The sequence below is a fragment of the Oncorhynchus masou genome, chromosome 10 (assembly GCF_036934945.1).
Source record: "Oncorhynchus masou masou isolate Uvic2021 chromosome 10, UVic_Omas_1.1, whole genome shotgun sequence".
In the NCBI taxonomy this organism is placed as follows: domain Eukaryota; kingdom Metazoa; phylum Chordata; class Actinopteri; order Salmoniformes; family Salmonidae; genus Oncorhynchus; species Oncorhynchus masou.
In genome coordinates, this window is record NC_088221.1 from 48,101,078 (window position 1) to 48,122,502 (window position 21,425).

The following is a 21,425-nucleotide window of genomic DNA, read 5'->3' on the forward strand; positions in this document are numbered from 1 at the left end:
GACATTTAAGGTGTCGAAATGGAATTGAACATATGAATGGTTGTAACGTATATGCTTGGAGTCAGGAAGCACGCGCAGAAGGTAGGTTTAATGATGAGATAAAGCAGATAAACAAAACAGGAGAAGCGTACTGAACGTGAACAAAACCAGTACTGCCTGATGACTGAGGCTACACGAAGGGAGAGTAATCAGGGTGGTGTAATAATGGGGAGCAGGTGTGTGCAATGTGGGTTGCCAGGACCTGTGGTTAGTAGACCGAGGACGCTGAGTGGAGGGATGGAGCAGGTATAACACTACACTACCCCGGTGTGCGGCTCTAGCCACAGAATGACGCCGGCCAGGAGTACCGCCCACAATGGCGTTGAGTGGGGGTGGAAATACCGGATGATGTTGGTGTCCAGGATGTCTGCCACCCAGGACCCAAGAGCACTCTTCAGGACCGTACCCCTCCCAGTCCACCTGGTGCTGGAGCTGACCCTCACAACATCAGGATTCCAGGAGGGACCTAACAGGCGCAGGTCCACTCGATGTCCAGAGGAGGTGGAGGGGTGTCGCAGGGGACGACATCAGTCAGGGGACCAGAAAACACTGGCCAAAGGAGGAAAACATGAAAGGATAGTGAGATCTGATAGTTGACACTCCGGAGGACTTTGAAGTGCCCCACAAACCAGGGCCTCAGCTTCCGGCAGTGCGTGAGGTTCCTGGTGGAGAGCCAGACTCGATCACCAGGACGGTACGCAGGAGCCTCACTGCGGTGGAGATCTGACTGATCCTTCTGAAGGCGAACAGCGCCCTGGAGCCTCACGTGTGTGCTATTCCACACCTCCTCTGCCTGTCGGAACCAGACGTCCACTGCAGGCCACGGTCTGGCTTGGAGACTCACTGGGAGGGAGTTAGCCCGGTGGAGGAGTGACAAAGTGAGTTCTGGGCGTATTTCACCAAGGGAAAGAACTGGGCCCACTCCTCATGCCAGTCCCGGCAGTGACTCCTTAAGAACCTCCACAGCTCTTGGTTGGTCCTCTCCACTTGCCCGTTATACTGAGGCCGGACCTGGATGTTTTTTTATTTTTTTTATTTTTTTTATTTCACCTTTATTTAACCAGGTAGGCTAGTTGAGAACAAGTTCTCATTTGCAACTGCGACCTGGCCAAGATAAAGCATAGCAGTGTTAACAGACAACACAGAGTTACAGATGGAGTAAACAATTAACAAGTCAATAACACAGTAGAAAAAAAGGGGAGTCTATATACATTGTGTGCAAAAGGCATGAGGAGGTAGGCGAATAATTATACAATTTTGCAGATTAACACTGGAGTGATAAATTATCAGATGGTCATGTACAGGTAAAGATATTGGTGTGCAAAAGAGCAGAAAAGTAAATAAATAAAAACAGTATGGGGATGAGGTAGGTGAAAATGGGTGGGCTATTTACCAATAGACTATGTACAGCTGCAGCGATCGGTTAGCTGCTCAGATAGCAGATGTTTGAAGTTGGTGAGGGAGATAAAAGTCTCAAACTTCAGGGATTTTTGCAATTCGTTCCAGTCACAGGCAGCAGAGTACTGGAACGAAAGGCGGCCAAATGTGGTGTTGGCTTTAGAGATGATCAGTGAGATACACCTGCTGGAGCGCGTGCTACGGATGGGTGTTGCCATCGTGACCAGTGAACTGAGATAAGGCGGAGCTTTACCTAGCATGGATTTGTAGATGACCTGGAGCCAGTGGGTCTGGCGACGAATATGTAGCGAGGGCCAGCCGACTAGAGCATACAAGTCGCAGTGGTGGGTGGTATAAGGTGCTTTAGTGACAAAACGGATGGCACTGTGATAAACTGCATCCAGTTTGCTGAGTAGAGTGTTGGAAGCAATTTTGTAGATGACATTGCCGATGTCGAGGATCGGTAGGATAGTCAGTTTTACTAGGGTAAGTTTGGCGGCGTGATTGAAGGAGGCTTTGTTGCGGAATAGAAAGCCGACTCTTGATTTGATTTTCGATTGGAGATGTTTGATATGAGTCTGGAAGGAGAGTTTACAGTCTAGCCAGACACCTAGGTACTTATAGATGTCCACATATTCAAGGTCGGAACCATCCAGGGTGTTGATGCTAGTCGGGCATGCGGGTGCAGGCAGCGATCGGTTGAAAAGAATGCATTTGGTTTTACTAGCGTTTAAGAGCAGTTGGAGGCCACGGAAGGAGTGTTGTATGGCATTGAAGCTCGTTTGGAGGTTAGATAGCACAGTGTCCAAGGACGGGCCGGAAGTATATAGAATGGTGTCGTCTGCGTAGAGGTGGATCAGGGAATCGCCCGCAACAAGAGCAACATCATTGATATATACAGAGAAAAGAGTTGGCCCAAGAATTGAACCCTGTGGCACCCCCATAGAGACTGCCAGAGGACCGGACAGCATGCCCTCCGATTTGACACACTGAACTCTGTCTCCAAAGTAATTGGTGAACCAGGCAAGGCAGTCATCCAAAAAACCGATGTGAGGCTGAACATGGCCCCCAGCTTCTCTGTAAAGGCTTTCCAGACCTGCCACGAGAATTGGGGACCACGGTCGGACTGATCTCATCCGGAAGTCCAGAAAGCCGGAAGTCTTGCTGGAATAGTGCCTCAGCAACCTGGAGAGTGGTAGGTAGACCAGAGAGAGGGATGAATGGCAGGATTTAGAGAATCTCTCCACAACAACCAGAATAGTGGTAAAAGCATCAGAAAGGGGGAGATCCTTTAGAAAGTTAATGGACAGACGTGACCAAGGCGGATGAGGCATGTGAATGAGAAATAGTTTCCCTGCTGGAGCTTGACGGGGTGATTTGGTACATATGGAACATGAGTTGACATCGTGGGTGATGTCCTGCGCCAATGTGGGCCACCAGGATGTGTGTGCCCAGGGCAACAGCCAATCTCTCACCCCATGGGGACAAAGATGCACTCTGGAGGGGGGGTGGCAGGATTGGGTTCCCTCTCCAGAGCCTGGTGGATGTCCATATCTAAGGCCCAAAACACTGGTCCAACAATAAGGGACACTCACAGGAACCTCCAATAACAAGGAACCACAGGATGTGAAAAAGCAGCTTTGTTTTCCTTTTATGGTGTGTTGTGGTCCACAGGCGATGATTCTCATCTACAACCAGGAGATGTTGGGGTTATGAAGTTGGAGTCATGGGAGGCCGAGGATCACTTTGTGTACGGGTACGATGATGAGAAAGGGAAGGCTTTCCTGGTGCATGGGTTCCACAGTGAGGGTGAGTGGTGCTGTGATATGTGAAACTGTGCCGGATCCCAATGTTGGAGTATCCAGGGCTTGGACAGGAAAAGGGGAGGAGAGCGGGTAAGTTAAATTCATGGAGGAGACGACGGACTGGTCGATGAATCAATCATATGTATTTATAAAGCACCTTTCAGATCACAAAGTGCTATACAGAAACCCAGCCTAAAACCCCAAACAACAATCAACGCAGATGTGGGGGCACGGTGGCTAGGAAAAACTCTCTAAAAAGGCAGGAACCTAGGAAGAAACAGTACATGGCCAAGATGTTCAAACGGTCATAGATGACCAGCATGGTCATCTTCATAATGAAGTTCTTCATAGTGAAGTTCCCCGCAGCACCAGTGTCCACTAGAGCTGTAAAGACAACACCTGTGGGACAGCCAGTCAGTGAAATGGGAACCAGAAAGGGTTTGGCGGAAAACGATGATAATGGAAAACACACGCCTACCCTCAGAGACGGAAGGTAACAGGCTCTCCCTTTTGCTCTAGTGGATCCCAGGATGGGATGCACCGGGCATCACTGATGCTTGTGGTCCTCCTGCCCGCAATAGGTGCAGAGCTCCAGCTGTCTCCTACAAACCGCTCTGCTGCCGAGAGGTGTGTGCCCCATGCCTCCATGGGTTCAGGCTCTGCCTCAGGACAGCCAAAGGATGGAGGAAAGTGGTGAGGTGTAAACTGGCGCTCCCGAAGAAGGTTATCCAGACAGATGACCATCGCGATGAGAGTGTCCAAGAATATGTTGTCATCCCGACATGCCAACTCCGTCTGGATCTTTTTGTGCAGTCCGCTGCGGAATAGAGTGCGGAGCGCAGGCTCAATCCATCTGCTGGAGGCTGCCACACTCCGAAAGGTGAGGGCCTAATCCGCAGTGATCTGGGCACCCTGCTGGAGTTGGAAAACTCTCTTACCTCCGGAGGATGGTCGAAAATCTCTGCTCTCCGGAGGATGGTCGAAGACCGCCCTGAACAGAGCCTTGAAACTCTCATAGGAACTCAGCTCCTTCTCTCCTCTCTTCCAGATAGTCGTAGCCCTTCCAACAGCCGTCCGGTCAGCAGGGAAATGACCTTGGCAACCTTGGACCTCTCGGGGGTGGGGGATCACATATGATAGGCAAAATAGAGGGAGCACAGGAGTAGGAAGCCACGACATTGCTATGGAGTGCCATCATACTTCTCCGGAAGCGACAGTCGGGTATCGCTGACCTGGGCAGACGGCTGGGTAGGCCAGGGGACTGGATCACTGTGATGACCCGTAGTAGGTGGCCCACTGTCAGAGGTATGAAGAACCTCACTAGTGGTGTTGAGGTGGTGGAGAACGTGGAGGACCTCCTTCCTGGCCGTACCCAGTAGAGCTAGCTGGTGGTGTTGAGGCGGTGGAGAACGTGGAGCATCTCCTTCATGGCTGTACCCAGTAGAGCCAGCTGGTCGCGGTGTTGGTGGAGTAGACGACCCTGTTCCTCGACCATCTGGAAGATGCTGTTATCTTCTGCTGCTTCCATAATATCTGAGGCAGTATTCTGTAACTTATATGCTAGGAATCAGGAAGCAGGTGCAGAAGGTGAGTTTAATGATGAGGAAAATCAGATAAATGAAACAGGAGAAGCCGACTGAACGTGAACAAAACCAATACTGCCTGTTGACTGAGGCTACTGATTTTTCATATAAAGGGAGGGTAATCAGGGTGGGGATGAAATCCAGGTGTGCATACTGATGGTTCCCAGGTATGCAAACTGATGGTTCCCAGATGTGCATACTGATGGTTCCCAGGTGTGCATACTGATGGTTCCAAGGTGTGCAAACTGATGGTTCCCAGATGTGCATACTGATGGTTCCCAGGCGTGCATACTGATGGTTCCCAGGTGTGCATACTGATGATTCCCAGGTGTGCATATTGATGGTTCCCAGGTGTGCATACTGATGGTTCCAAGGTGTGCAAACTGATGGTTCCCAGGTGTGCATATTGATTGTTCACAGGTGTGCAAACTGATGGTTCCCAGTTGTGCAAACTGATGGTTCCCAGGTGTGCATACTGATGGTTCCCAGGTGTGCATACTGACGGTTCCCAGGTGTGCATATTGATTGTTCCCAGGTGTGCATACTGATGGTTCCCAGGTGTGCATAATGATTGTTCCCAGGTGTGCATACTGATGGTTCCCAGGTGTGCATATTGATTGTTCCCAGGTGTGCATACTGATGGTTCCCAGATGTGCATACTTATGGTTCCCAGATGTGCATACTGATGGTTCCCAGGTGTGCATACTGATGGTTCCTATGTGTGCTTCTGATGGTTCCCAGGTGTGCATACTGATGGTTCCCAGATGTGCATACTGATGGTTCCCAGGTGTGCATACTGATGGTTCCCATGTGTGCTTCTGATGGTTCCCAGGTGTGCATACTGATGGTTCCCAGGTGTGCATACTGATGGTTCCCAGGTGTGCATACTGATGGTTCCCAGGTGTGCGCAATGTGGGTTTCCAGGACCAGTGGTTAGTAGACCAGCAACACCGAGCGTGGAGGGTGCAGGACTTCGGCATGACAGTGGTAAAATTATAAATACACAACATAGGACGTTTAAGGAAATATATCTAACATTTAATTCACAAATACTGTTGTTTAACAACTAGTTGCAAAGAAGTGAGGATGTGTTGTATTTCAAAAATTTTCACAAACCTCACATACACAAACGAATCATAAAACAGGGATATGTAGCCTACACACAACAGCTGGTCAGACTGGACAGCTTTTAGCTAGGGGATTGTTATTCCTTCATGAATACTGATATGTGATTTAAATGTTGAGGTATCTTCAGGTATATCCTAACCTTTGAATGTTTCCAGTGCTTCAGTCTTTTAACCGCAAATCAGAAACATTGATTCTAGTGTATTGTACAAAGTGTAAATAGCATAATTAAGGTCATATCTTCCAAAACAGAGATTTGTGAGATTTCAGTAAGCTGGTACTTTCCTAGATCATTTGGAAATGCTCATCTGGACAATGCACACTCAAAATGCAAATAATTGTGTTACTGTCGACAGTAAAAAGTCCTCCAAAATGTGTCTTCTCCATTCAAACTTTTACATTTATAATGGCGACCTGGCCAAGATAAAGCAAAGCAGTGCGAAACAAACAACAACACAGAGTTAAACAATGAATAAAGAAACATACAGTCAGTAACACAATAGAAAAAGGCTATAAGCAGTATGTGCAAATGAGGTAAGACAAGGGAGGTAAGGCAATAAATAGGCCATAGTGGAGAAATAATTACAATTTAGCAATTAAACACTGGATTGATAGATGTGCTGATGATGAATGTGCAAGTAGAGATACTGGGGTGCAAAGGAGCAAAAATTAATAAATAACAGTATGGGGATGAGGTAGTTGGATGGGGTATATACAGATGGGCTATGCACAGGTGCAGTGATCTGTGAGCTGCTCTGACAGTTGGTGCTTAACGTTAGTGAGGGAGATATGAGTCTCAAGCTTCAGTGATTTTTGCAATTCATTCCAGTCATTGGCAGCAGAGAACTGGAAGAAAAGGTGGCCAAAGGAGGAATTGGCTTTGTAGGTTTGGCGACGAATATGAAGCGAGGGCCAGCCAACGAGAGCATACAGGTCGCAGCGGTGGATAGTATATGGGGCTTTGGTGACAAAACGGATGGCACTGTGATAGACTGCATCCAATTTGCTGAGTAGAGTGTTGGGGGCTATTTTGTAAATGACATCGCCGAAGTCAAGGATAGTCAGTTTTACGAGGGTATGTTTGGCAGCATGAGTGAAGGATGCTTTGCTGTGAAATAGGAAGCCGATTCTAGATTTAATTTTGGATTGGAGATGCTTAATGTGAGTCTGGAAGGAGAGTTTACAGTCTAACCAGACACCTAGGTATTTGTAGTTGTCCACATATTCTAAGTCAGAACCGTCCAGAGTAGTGATGCTGCGGGCAGCGATCAGATGAAGAGCATGCATTTAGTTTTACTTGCATTTAAGAGTAGTTGGAGGCCTTGGAAGGAGAGTCATATGGCATTGAAGCTCGTTTGGAGGTTAGTTAACACAGTGTCCAAAGAAGACCCAGAACTATACATAATGGTGTCGTCTGCGTAGAGGTGGATCAGAGAATCACCAGCAGCAAGAGCAACATCATTGACGTATACAGAGAAAAGAGTCGGCCTAAGAATTGAACTCTGTGGCACCCCCATAGAGACTGCCAGAGGTCCAGACAACAGGCCCTCCGATTTGACACACTGAACTCTGTCTAAGAAGTAGTTGGTGAACCAGGCGAGGCAGTCAGTTGAGAAACCACAGCTGTTAAGTCTGCACATAAGAATGTGGTGAGACAGATTCTCTCCGTGTGACCCCCCTGTGTCACCATGCTCAGAGGAGCGGTGACCTCCCTAATCAACCCTGACCTTAATGGTCGACTATCTAAGGCATGAACTGGGAAGGGCATAGCCACAGGAATGATGGGGATCCCTAAACTATCGGCAAATTATCTGTCAATAAAATTCCCAGGCATGCCTGAATCGACGTGCACCTTATGCTGGGAATGCGGGGAAAACTCAGGAAAAGTAACAAACAAAAACATGTGTGCAACAGAAGGCTCTGGGTGAGAATGGTGCCATCTCACGTCAGAGTGCCCTGTCTGCTGCCTCGACCCCCAGAGGAACCAACCCAGCACCGACCGGCAGTGTGACCTCTGTGGCCACAGATGGTGTATGAGACGGAACCTCCTCTGGTCTCCCTGAGCGCAGCACCTCCCAACTCCATGGGCATCGGAGCGGTGGAACAATGACCCTAAGCACACAGCCAAGACAATGCAGGAGTGGCATCGGTACAAGAGGCCCAGCCAGAGCCCGGACTAGAACCTGATCGAACATCTGTGGAGAGACCTGAAAATATCTGTGCAGCGACGCTCCCCATCCAACCTGACAGAGCTTGAGAAGATCTGCAGAGAAGAATTGGAAAAACTCCCCAAATACAGGTGTGCCGAGCTTGGAGCGTTATCGCTGGTAAAGATGCTTCAACAGGGTACAGAGTAAAGAGTCTGAAAACTAAGTGCTCTCCAGAGGGTGGTGCGGACTGCCCAACTCACCACCGGGGGCACATTGCCTGCCCTCCAGGACACCTACAGTACCTAATGTCACAGGAAGGTCAAAAAGATAATCAAGGACATCAACCACCAGAGCCACGGCCTGTTCACCCCGTTACCATCCAGAAGGCGAGGTCAGTACAGGTGCATCAAAGTTTGGACCGAGAGACTGAAAAACAGGTTCATTATCAAGGCCATCAGACTGTTAAATACCCATCACTAGCCGACAACCACCCGGTTACTCAACCCTGCACCTTAGAGGAGGCTGCCCTACATACTGTCTGTACATAGTCATGGAATCACTGGTCACTTTAATAATGGAACACTAGTCACTTTAATAATGTTAACACACTGCTTTTCTCATCTCATATGTATATACTGTATTCAACTGTATTTGTTTTCAGTACCACTCCGACATTGCCTTGTCAAATATTTATAACTTTCTAAATGTCATTCTTTTACTTTTAGATTTGTGTGTATTGTTGTGAATTGTTAAGATACTGTTGGAGCTAGGAAGAAAAGCATTTCACTACACCTGCAATAACATCTGCTAAATATTTGTATGTGACCAATAAAATGTGATTTTGATTTGATTTTGTAGTATATTAAAGGTAATAACCCTTGAAACGTAATGTTCAGTTCAGATATGCATTTAGATATTGGTTCCCTTACCCTTTAAGCAGTCTATAAACTGCTCTTAGTCTGTGTCACACTGACATTGCTCATCCATATATTCATATATTCTTAATTCCAGTCCTTTACTTAGATTTGTGTGTTTAAGGTATTTGTTGTGAAATTGTTATATATTACTTGTTAGATATTGCTGCACTATGAGATGTTCAAGCATTTCACTACACCCATAGAAATATGTATAAATATATATATTTCCTTTAACATCCTCTGTGTTGTGTGCTTATTGTTTAACGATTGATATGTTCAAGGTCATTTTGAGAACTTAAGGAGCATCAGGTACTGCTGGAATGTCTACCAATAGCATGTCCATCTTTATGTGATAAATTAAACTTGTCACTGTTCAAAACATTTGTAAAGAATTGAGAAAGTATGAATAGTCCTCAATTTAGATTAGAGACTGCAAAACTACTTTACTAATGATTAGTACATGGTTTATAAGGATATTTATTAAAATTATTATGAATGATCTGCTGAATCTTTATTACATACTATAAAAGTTGTTATTAATGTGTGAATAACTAGCTTACTAAAACAAATGTGGGAGTAATGAGACATTAATGATGAATAAGCCATTTACTAATCCATTATACATTCTTTATTACAAAGTGTTAATATAAAGTGTTACCGATCTCTATATCAATTCAGACTCCACAGCATCTGAGAGAGCTGTTCTGGTGTGACCCCTGACCTGGCAGCAGTGATGTCGTGAGAGTAGTGGTAGTGAGAGTAGTGGTACTGTTCTTACCCAGTATGTTGAAGTTCAAGTGTCTGCTGTGGTCACCTGCGTTTAATCATTAATGCATATAGTAGTTATTTACACATGTGAGAATACCTAGCTGACTAACATTTAACACATGTGGGAGTAATTATTAATAAATGGTGATAACTGTAAATTCCTTACAAATTGTTTATTACTGAACTTTATAAAGTCTTAAACATAATTGCATATTCTCACATTTTACCCTCAACTACTTACACAATACACCATTGAGATAGACTTGGACATTATCTGATATTGTGCAATATTGAACAATTCAACTTCAGTACACTTGTTAAAGGCATTGTGTCCCAATTCAGGCACTAGATGGTGATGTTAAACAAGATATAGAATGACTCATAACCTCCTCCTGAGCAGACAAACACAGGCTTTGGTGTTTGGAATATACAACTCAAAATTTCTACAATGTCTTTTATTAAAAAAAAGCTTATGCATTCTTATGCCTTTTCCAAGTCATCCCAATTCAATCCAGCCAAATCATTCTGTATCAACACCACATGTACCTATGATGAAAACACTGAGATAAATCACGCCAGTGTATTGTTACATGAAAGAAGCAATTACAACAATTGTAGTACATAACTATGGCAAATCTATGTTAGTCAAATGTTGGAATAAACCATAGGAACTATGAACGCCTTAACTTCAGAGTTAAAATAAGTTTAGCTGTCACTTTGAACCATGGATAAAAGAAAGCATAAATTATTGGATTAATTAAGGAATTAACAAGTGGCAGAAAGCTGATGATAAAGGTGAAAACATTTTCACCTAAAAAAGATACAAAAAGGAAAGGAAATAGAGATGGAATCCAACAAATGAGATAGTTGAAAACAAAAATAGAAACAGTTTTTGCTGCTTTCCTCTCAGACTTATTTGCCTGTACAGTTTTAACACCAGACACACTGACAGCCTCTTTTGAAAACACCTTTCTGGCCTGTGATCTGGCCACCACAAAGATTTTCACATAAAGTGTTATAATAATAGAGCACGGGACAACCATTGTAAATACAATGTCAATTATGTTATTAATCCAGGTTTTTCCTTCAACAATAAAACATTCTTTCAAACACCTACTGGGTACCTGCGCATTTACAAAGTTTTTTATAATGACAGCATCATATATAATACAACACCACCAGGTAATGGAAATAAAACACATCATTCTTCTTATTGTTATTCTAGAGTGGTACAATAAGGGATCACACACAGCAACATAGCGGTCAACAGATATAAGGACCAAGTTACCCAGAGATAAAGAAGTACATAAAAAAGAGATGTAGAATTGAAACGCACAGAAATATTCCCCAAAACCCCAGCATGATTCCATTATCGCTACAGTCACTACTGGTATCACAATCAGTCCCACCAGGAGATCTGACACAGCCAGAGAGAAGATGAGCAGGTTGGTTGGAGTGTGGAGCTGCTTGAAGTGAGAGATGGAAATGATCACCAGTACGTTCAAAAATACTGTAACTGCTGAAATCAATGAGAAGAAGATGTACAGTGTTATGTAGATAGATGTCGATAACAAAGCCTTTCTGCAAGAGGAGTTTCCGTCTTGAAAACAGTATTTAATATCTTCATGTTTCTCCATTTGTAATAAAAGGTGAAAAAGCTGAGGTCCTGCTCCTGCTTGGTCCGGTGTGTGACCCTGTCAGGTCCGCCTTCTGACAAACTTTGAGCTCTGCCTCTCTATTTATCCCTGAGTTACTGACAGCCACTCCCCTCCCCAGGATCTCTCTGCGCACACACACACACACACACACACACACACACACACACACACACACACACACACACACACACACATACACACACACACACACACACAAATGAACAAATGGTTGGATAAACAAATAATTAATGAAAGCATGATGTAATGTATGACAGGATTGGATGTTGCTGTGCCCAGCTAGCCTGTCCTTCAGCCTTACTGATAGTTGGAGATGAGAGAAAAGGTACATTTTCTCCAAATCAATTCAAATGTATTTCTCACAAGTGCCGATCAGGTGAGTACCTTTAGAGTGAAATGCTTACTTACAAGCCTTTAACCAACAATGCAGTTTTAAGAAAAAATAAATGTTAAGTAAAAAATAAGAGTAACAAATAATTTGAGCAGCAGTTGTTACGATCTTCTTCATCTGATGAGGAGTAGTACAGTTCAGACCAAACTGCAGCGTGGTACGTGTTAAATTTATTACAACTGAACACTGAATAAAAGAATAACAAAAGTGAAACAACGAAAATCGAAACAGTCCTATCAGGTGAAACAACATAAAACAACTACCCACAAACACAGGTGGGAACAGGAAACCTAAGTATGGTTCTCAATCAGAGACGACGATAGACAGCTGCCTCTAATTGGGAACCATACCAGGCCAAACACAGAAATACAAAACATAGAACAAAACATAGTATGCCCACACCAACTCACGCCCTGACCAAACCAAAATAGAGATAAAAAAGGAACTAAGGTCAGGACGTGACTGTACCCCCCCACCAGCCCAAAGGTGCGGACTCCGGCCGCAAAACCAGAACCTATAGGGGAGGGTCTGGGTGGGCATTTCACCGCTGTGGCGGCTCTGGTGCGGGACATAGACCCAACTCCACCTTAATCATGGCCCACTTACGAGGCGCCTCTGGAGGTGCGACCCTCGCCGCCGACCCCGGACTGGGGACCCTTACAGCGGGCACTGAATAGGAGGGAGACTCTGGCAGCGCCGGAGAGCCGGGAGGCTCTGGCAGCACCGGACAGGAGGGGGGCTCTGGCAGCTCCGGACTGACGGGCGGCTCTGGCAGCTCCGGACAGACAGGCGCGGGGCTCTGGCAGCTCCGGACAGGCGGGGGCCTCTGGCAGCTCCGGACAGGCGGGGGCCTCTGGCAGCTCCGGACAGAGGGGGCTCTGGCAGCTCCGGACAGTAAGGGCGGCTCTATCAGCTCCGGACAGACGGGCGGTTCTGGCAGCTCCGGACAGACGGGCATCTCTGGCAGCTCCGGACAGGAGGGAGGCTCTGGCAGCTCCGGACAGGAGGGCGGCTCTGGCAGCTTCGGACAGGAGGGCGGCTCTGGCAGCTCCGGACAGAAAGGGCAGCTCTGGCAGCTCTGGACAGGAGGGAGCTCCGGACAGGCGTGAGAACCTGGAGGGAGGAGACGGAGAGACAGCCTGGTGTGTGGGGCTGCCACAGGACCCACCAGGCTGGGGAGACCTACAGGAGGCCTGGTGCTTGGAGGAGGCACCAGATGGACCGGGCTGTGGGGGCCAACACCATCTGGACCTCTTCGTGCAGTCCACAGGGAATAAAGTGCGGAGCGCCGGCTCATTCCATCCTCTGGAGGCTGCCACACTCCGAAAGATGAGTGCCTAATCCGCAGTGATCTGAGCACCATGCTGGAGTTGGAAAACTCTCTCACCTCCATCTCTGCCCTCTGGAGGACCACCCTGAATAGAGCCATGAACCTCTCAAACAAACCCAGCTCCTCCTTTTCTTTCTCCCAGATGGTCGTAGCCCATTCCAATGACCATCCGGTCAGCAGGGAAATGACCGTAGCAACCTTGGAACACTCGGTGGTAGGGGCTCCCGTATGATAGGTGAAATAGAGGGAGCCCCGGAATAGGAAGCCACGGCATTTTGATGTAGTGCCGTCATAGTTCTCCAGAAGGGACAGTCGGGCTTCGCTGACCTGGGTGGACGGCTGGGGGACTGGCTCACTGCAACGACCCGTGGTAGGAGGCCCTACAGAGGATGGGAGAACCTTGCTGGTGGTGTCGAGGCGGTGGAGACTGCGGAGGACCTCCTTCATGGCCGTACCCAGTAGAACCAGCTGGTGGTGTCGAGTCAGTGGAGAATGTGGAGGACCTCCTTCACGGCCGTACCCAGTAGAGCCAGCTGGTGGTGTCGAGGCAGTGGAGAACGTGGAGGACCTCCTTCACGGTCGTACCCAGTAGAGTCAGATGGTGGTGTCAAGGCACTGGAGAACGCGGAGGACCTCATTCAAGGTCGTACCCAGTACTGCCAGCTGGTGGTGTTGGTGGAGTAGATCACCCTGTTCCTTGAACATGTGGAAGATGCTGTTATCTTCTGCTGCTTACATATTTTCTGAGGCAGTATTCTGTAACGTATTTGCTTGGAGTCAGGAAGCAGGTCGAGAAGGTAAGTTTAAAAAAAAAGCAGATAAACAAAACAGGAGAAGCGTACTGAACATGAACAAAACCAATACTGCCTGATAACTGAGGCCACTAATTGCTATATAAAGTAGTCAGGGTGGTGATTAAGTCCAGGTGTGCGTAACGATGGGGAGCAGGTGTGTGCAATGATGGTTGCCAGGTGTGCGTAATGTGGGTTGCCAGGCCCGGTGAGTAGTAGACCAGCGATGCCGATCACGGAGGGAGCAGGAGTAGGCATGACCAGGGTAAAAGAATACGCACACAATACAGGATGTTTAAGGAAATATATCTAACATTTAATTCACAAACACTATTTGCAAAGACGTAAGGAAGTGTAGGTACACTTCCGGCGCCGACAGAGATGTCCGACAGAGATGGCCGCCTCGCTTCGCATTCCTAGGAAACTATGCAGTTTTTTGTTTTTTTTACGTGTTATTTCTTACATTAGTACCCCAGGTCATCTTAGGTTTCATTACATACAGTCGAGAAGAACTACTGTATATAAGATCAGCGTCAACTCACCATCAGTACGACCAAGAATATGTTTTTCGCAACGCGGATCCTGTGTTCTCCCTTACAAACAGGACAACGGAATGGATCGCATGCAGCGACCCAAAAAAACGACTCCGAAAAAGAGGGAAACGAGGCGGTCTTCTGGTCAGACTACGGAGACGGGCACACTGTGCACCACTCCCTAGCATTCTTCTTGCCAATGTCCAGTCTCTTGACAACAAGGTTGATGAAATCCGAGCAAGGGTAGCATTCCAGAGGGACATCAGAGACTGTAACGTTCTGTGCTTCACGGAAACATGGCTCACTGGAGAGACGCTATCCGAAGCGGTGCAGCCAACGGGTTTCTCCACGCATCACGCCGACAGAAACAAACACCTTTCTGGTAAGAAGAGGGGTGGGGCGTATGCCTTATGGCTAACGAGACATGGTGCGATGAAAGAAACATACAGGAACTCAAATCCTTCTGTTCACCTGATTTAGAATTCCTCACAATCAAATGTTGACCGCATTATCTACCAAGAGAATTCTCTTCGATTATAATCACAGCCGTATATATCCCCCCCAGCAGACACATCGATGGCTCTGAACGAACTTTATTTAACTCTTTGCAAACTGGAAACCATTTATCCGGAGGCTGCATTCATTGTTGCTGGGTATTTTAACAAGGCTAATCTGAAAACAAGACTCCCTAAATTTTATCAGCATACCAAGCAGGGGTGGAAAAACCTTGGATCACTGTTACTCTAACTTCCGCGACGCATATAAGGCCCTGCCCCGCCTCCCTTTCGGAAAAGCTGACCACGACTCCATTTTGCTGATACCTGCCTACAGACAAAAACTAAAACAAGAAGCTCCCACGCTGAGGTCTGTCCAACGCTGGTCCGACCAAGCTGACTCCACACTCCAAGACTGCTTCCATCACGTGGACTGGGACATGTTTTGTATTGCGTCAGATAACAACATTGACAAATACGCTGCTTCGGTGTGCGAGTTCATTAGAACGTGCGTTGAAGATGCCGTTCCCATAGCAACGATTAAAACATTCCCTAACCAGAAACCATGGATTGATGGCAGCATTCGCGTGAAACTGAAAGCGCGAACCACTGCTTTTAATCAGGGCAAGGTGTCTGGTAACATGACCGAGTACAAACAGTGCAGCTATTCCCTCCGCAAGGCTATCAAACAAGCTAAGCGTCAGTACAGAGACAAAGTAGAATCTCAATTCAACGGCTCAGACACAAGAGGCATGTGGCAGGGTCTACAGTCAATCACGGACTACAGGAAGAAATCCAGCGCAGTCACGGACCAGGATGTCTTGCTCCCAGGCAGACTAAATAACTTTTTTGCCCGCTTTGAGGACAATACAGTGCCACTGACACGGCCTGCAACGGAAACATGCGGTCTCTCCTTCACTGCAGCCGAGGTGAGTAAAACATTTAAACGTGTTAACCCTCGCAAGGCTGCAGGCCCAGACGGCATCCCCAGCCGCGCCCTCAGAGCATGCGCAGACCAGCTGGCTGGTGTGTTTACGGACATATTCAATCAATCCCTATACCAGTCTGCTGTTCCCACATGCTTCAAGAGGGCCACCATTGTTCCTGTTCCCAAGAAAGCTAAGGTAACTGAGCTAAACGACTACCGCCCCGTCGCACTCACTTCCGTCATCATGAAGTGCTTTGAGAGACTAGTCAAGGACCATATCACCTCCACCCCACCCTACCTGACACCCTAGACCCACTCCAATTAGCTTACCGCCCAAATAGGTCCACAGACGATGCAATCTCAACCACACTGCACACTGCCCTAACCCATCTGGACAAGAGGAATACCTATATGAGAATGCTGTTCATCGACTACAGCTCGGCATTCAACACCATAGTACCCTCCAAGCTCGTCATCAAGCTCGAGACCCTGGGACTCGACCCCGCCCTGTGCAACTGGGTAGTGGACTTCCAGACGGGCCGCCCCCAGGTGGTGAGGGTTGGTAACAACATCTCCTCCCCGCTGATCCTCAACACTGGGGCCCCACAAGGGTGCGTTCTGAGCCCTTTCCTGTACTCCCTGTTCACCCACGACTGCGTGGCCACGCACGCCTCCAACTCAATCATCAAGTTTGCGGACGACACAACAGTGGTAGGCTTGATTACCAACAACGACGAGACGGCCTACAGGGAGGAGGTGAGGGCCCTCGGAGTGTGGTGTCAGGAAAATAACCTCACACTCAACGTCAACAAAACTAAGGAGATGATTGTGGACTTCAGGAAACAGCAGAGGGAACACCCCCTAGCCACATCGATGGAACAGTAGTGGAGAGAGTAGCAAGTTTTAAGTTCCTCGGCATACACATCACAGACAAACTGAATTGGTCCACTCACACAGACAGCATCATGAAGAAGGCGCAGCAGCGCCTCTTCAACCTCAGGAGGCTGAAGAAATTCGGCTTGTCACCAAAAGCACTCACAAACTTCTACAGATGCACAATCGAGAGCATCCTGGCGGGCTGTATCACCGCCTGGTAAGGCAACTGCTCCGCCCTCAACCGTAAGCCTCTCCAGAGGGTAGTGAGGTCTGCACAACGCATCACCGGGGGCAAACTACCTGCCCTCCAGGACACCTACACCACCCGATGTTACAGGAAGGCCATAAAGATCATCAAGGACATCAACCACCCGAGCCACTGCCTGTTCACCCCTCTATCATCCAGAAGGCGAGGTCAGTACAGGTGCATCAAAGCTGGGACCGAGAGACTGAAAAACAGCTTCTATCTCAAGGCCATCAGACTGTTAAACAGCCACCTCTAACATTGAGTGGCTGCTGCCAACACACTGACACACTGACTCAACTCCAGCCACTTTAATAATGGGAATTGATGGGAAATGATGTAAATATATCACTAGCCACTTTAAACAATGCTACCTTATATAATGTTACTTACCCTACATTATTCATCTCATATGCATACGTATATACTGTACTCTATATCATCGACTGCATCCTTATGTAATACATGTATCACTAGCCACTTTAACTATGCCACTTTGTTTACATACTCATCTCATATGTCTATACTGTACTCGATACCATCTACTGTATCTTGCCTATGCTGCTCTGTACCATCACTCATTCATATATCCTTATGTACATATTCTTTATCCCCTTACACTGTGTATAAGACAGTAGTTTAGGAATTGTTAGTTAGATTACTTGTTGGTTATTACTGCATTGTCGGAACTAGGAGCACAAGCATTTCGCTACACTCGCATTAACATCTGCTATCCATGTGTATGTGACAAATAAAATTTGATTTGATTTGATTTGAATTGCAAATATTTAGCTAATGTTGTCAACCACTCAAACACAAACTAATAATAAAATAGTGAGATGTAGCCTGAGTACTCCCTCCTGATCTCTTGCTGCTCGAGACATAGGTACTCATATTCCCTCATCAGCTCCCAACTGGTGAGGGTGTGGTCACTCCCTGACCACTGAGGAGGCCTGGAGCAGGGCTGGTGGTCTCTTAGATGAGAGAGGTGTGTAGGCAACTCATCTTACTCAGGTGCATGATGGCTTCTTGTGGCAGTGTGGGCTGAGGTGGGTGGTGAGAGCAGCCCCAAAACAATCTGCAAATGCATCCAGCAAGTTTGTAGAATCACAATCTTGATGTAGTCATTGCGTTCTAGGAATATGGGCTAAATAACAACAACAACAGCTGGACAGTTTTTCACTGGTGGATTTGTATTCCATCATTACTACTGAAATCAAATCAAATCAAATTTCAAATTAAATTGTATTGGTCACATTCACATGGTTAGCAGATGTTAATGCGAGTGGAGTGAAATGCTTGTGCTTATAGTTCCAACAATGCAGTAATATCTAACAAGTATCTGTACATTTCGGTGTTCCTCAAGGTTCCGTTTTAGGACCACTATTGTTTTCACTATATATTTTAACTCTTGGGGAAAACATAATGTTAACTTTCAATGCTATGCGGATGACACACAGCTGTACATTTCAATGAAACATGGTGAAGCCCCAAAATTGCCCTCGCCAGGAGCATGTGTTTCAGACATAAGGAAGTGGATGGCTGCAAACTTTCTACTTTTAAACTCGGACAAAACAGAGATGCTTGTTCTAGGTCCCAAGAAACAAAGAGATATTTTGTTGAATCTGACAATTAATCGTAATGGTTGTACAGTCGTCTCAAAAAAACTGTGAAGGACCTCGGCGTTTCTCTGGACCCACAAATCTGAAGGGGTGAATGAGAATATGTACATATAAATATATATGTGAGCGATAAGCATAAGCAACATGCAATAGATGGTATAAAATGCAGTTCGTACATATGATATGAGTAATGTAAGATATGTAAACATTATTAAAGTGGAATTATTTCAACTGGTATTGTTTAAAGTGACAAGTGATCCATTTATTAAAGTGGCCAGTGATTAGGTCTCAATGTAGGCAGCAGCCTCTCTGAGTTAGTGAATGCTGTTTCGCAGTCTGATGGCCTTGAGATAGAAGCTGTTTTTCAGTCTCTCGGTCCTAGCTCTGATGAGCCTGCTCTGACCTCGACTTCTGTATGGTAGCGGTGTGAACAGGCAGTGGCTCGGGTGGTTGTTTTCCTTGATGAACTTTTTGGCCTTCCTGTTACATCGGGTGCTTTAGGTGTCATGGAGGGCAGGTAGTTGTCCCCCGGTGATGCATTGTGCAGACCTCATTACTCTCTGCAGATTCTTACAGTTGTGTGCGGAACAGTTGCCGTATCAGGCTGTGATACAGCCCGACAGGATTCTCTCGATTGTGCATCTGTAAAAGTTTGTCATGTTTTTGAGTGACAAGCCAAATTTCTTCAGCCCCCTGAGGTTGACGGAGCGCTGTTGCGCCTTCTTCACCACACTGTCTGTGTGGGTGGACCACTTCAATTTGTCTGTGATGTGTACGCCGAGGAAATAAAAACTTTCCACCTTCTCCACTATTGTCCCTTCGATGTGGATTGGGAGGTGCTCCCTCTGCTGTTTCCTGAAGTGCACGATCATCTCCGTTGTTATGTTGATGTTGAGTGAGAGGTTGTTTTCCTGATACCACACTCCGAGTACCCTCACCTCCCTCCCTGTAGGCTGCCTCGTCGTTGTTGTTAATCAAGCCCACTACTGTTGTGTCGTCTGCAAACTTGATGATTGAGTTGAAGGTGTGCATGGCCATGCAGTAGTGGGAGAACAGGGAGTACGGGAGGGGGTTGAGAACGCACCCTTGTGGGTTCCCACTGTTGATGCTCAGTGAAGTGATATGTGTTTGAAATACAGAGGTATTTTCAGGTAGAAATGATAAAGGTATGTCCTAACCTTTAAATATCTTGAGTGATTCAGTCTTTTAACAGCAAACTACTTTCAAACTTTGCTTTGTTTGGCTGGGCCTTCTAAAGGTAGTAATTCTTTAAATGAAATGTTCAGCAAGTTTTGCATTTAGATATTGGTTTCCTTACCCAATATGTCCGTTCCTAATTAAATGTCAACTCCCTGTACCTGCTTCTATTCTCCAGCGTCATTCCTTACAGAATGCAGCATCCAACACACAAAGCATCAGGGATTACTGGCGTTCCAGTTGGTAGTGACGTTGGTCCTGGATTGATGGAACCGGGGGTGCCTAACCAGCTTGTCGGTCTTCCACGCCATAGCTGGCTCGAGAGGTTTCCTTGCCCCCGTTGGCTCAAAGTGCGCCCATCCCACGTCGGGTATCAGCCTGATCGTCAGGTTTTGTTCACCCAGCCGGCCCAGCAGTTTTCTTGTTTTGTTGGTGATGTCGGGCTTTAATTCCACCGCCGATGGAACCAGGGGTGCCTAAGCCAGCTCTTCGGGCTTCCACGTCCTAGCTGGCTCGAGAGGTTTCCTTGCCTAGGTTGGCTTGGCAGATTCCCATCCCATGTCATGCTCCGTCAGATCATTGGGCTTCTACTCCGCAGCAGGATTGACAGGCGTTCATGCCTCAGCCGGATCATCAGGCTTCTATGACTCAGCCGGTTCGCCAGGCGCATATGCGCCTGCCGGTTCGTGGGGAGTTTAACCCCAGCCGGCTTGTCCAGCACCCATGTCTCAGCCGGCTCGCCTAGGTGGGACGCCGGGTAGGGGCACCGTCATGCCTGCTCCCGCTCTTTCCCCCTGGCACTCAAGGACGCGAGGCTGCCCTGAATTACGCACTCCTGCCACCATCATTTAGGCACATCTGCCTTCCCTCGTCACGCGCTTCAGCAATACTGGACTCACATGGACTCACTCTATCACCTGTTTTTATTACCTCCCCTAAATTTGTCAGTTTCCCAGCTCTGTTCCGCGCTGCTGCATTGTTTGTCATCTGTCTTTGTGTTTCCCAGTTCTGACGCTGTTCCTGTCCTGTTGCATGTCCGTTCCTAATTAAATGTCAACTCTGCTTCTATACTCCAGCTCCATTACTTACATACCTTAAGGGGAACATTTTGACATTTGCTGTATGATTAGTGAGAAAGTCCATATTGCAAATGTACAGTCCCTTACTAGACGTCCGAAAACGTTTGTAAAATTTGCGGACGGCGTCGGGCCAAGCGGCAGGGCCGGACCTACGGGAAGTCATCAAATGAACTTTGTCGGACATTCGGTTTCCGTTTTATAAAATAATCAAATTTTGGTCATTTTTCCGCTATCCCGGAAAATCCCACAAGAGGGCATAAACAATCATATTGCAATTGGACAAAACATCACGAATCACGACGGGGCCTTATCTCGAAAATGGAAAATATTTCGAAGCCAAAACTTGGTGAGCGTAGGTTTGGCATAATGGGCAGTTGGCCCCGAACAAGATGGCGTCTAGGCCTCAACGGTTGTTGAGTTATGGACATTTCTCTGGGATTAAAGGTCCAAAATGAAAATAGAGAAATAATTTATTCACT

General features: G+C 46.8%; 1 protein-coding gene and 1 pseudogene across 1 annotated transcript; one reads left to right on the top strand and one right to left on the bottom strand.

Moving 5' to 3' along the window:
• LOC135547713 (protein FAM124A-like) overlaps positions 1–21,425 on the top strand; it is a 622,546-nt pseudogene that overhangs the window by 79,757 nt on the left and 521,364 nt on the right.
• Positions 10,457–11,466, bottom strand: LOC135547710 (trace amine-associated receptor 13c-like). The gene has a single exon (XM_064976951.1). The coding sequence runs from the start codon at positions 11,420–11,422 to the stop codon at positions 10,457–10,459; it is 966 nt and encodes a 321-aa protein (XP_064833023.1). The 5' UTR covers positions 11,423–11,466.

Bases quoted from the DNA above. Each gene is read 5' to 3' on its own strand.
- LOC135547710 (XM_064976951.1), bottom strand. From the start codon at position 11,422: ATGGAGAAACATGAAGATATTAAATACTGTTTTCAAGACGGAAACTCC.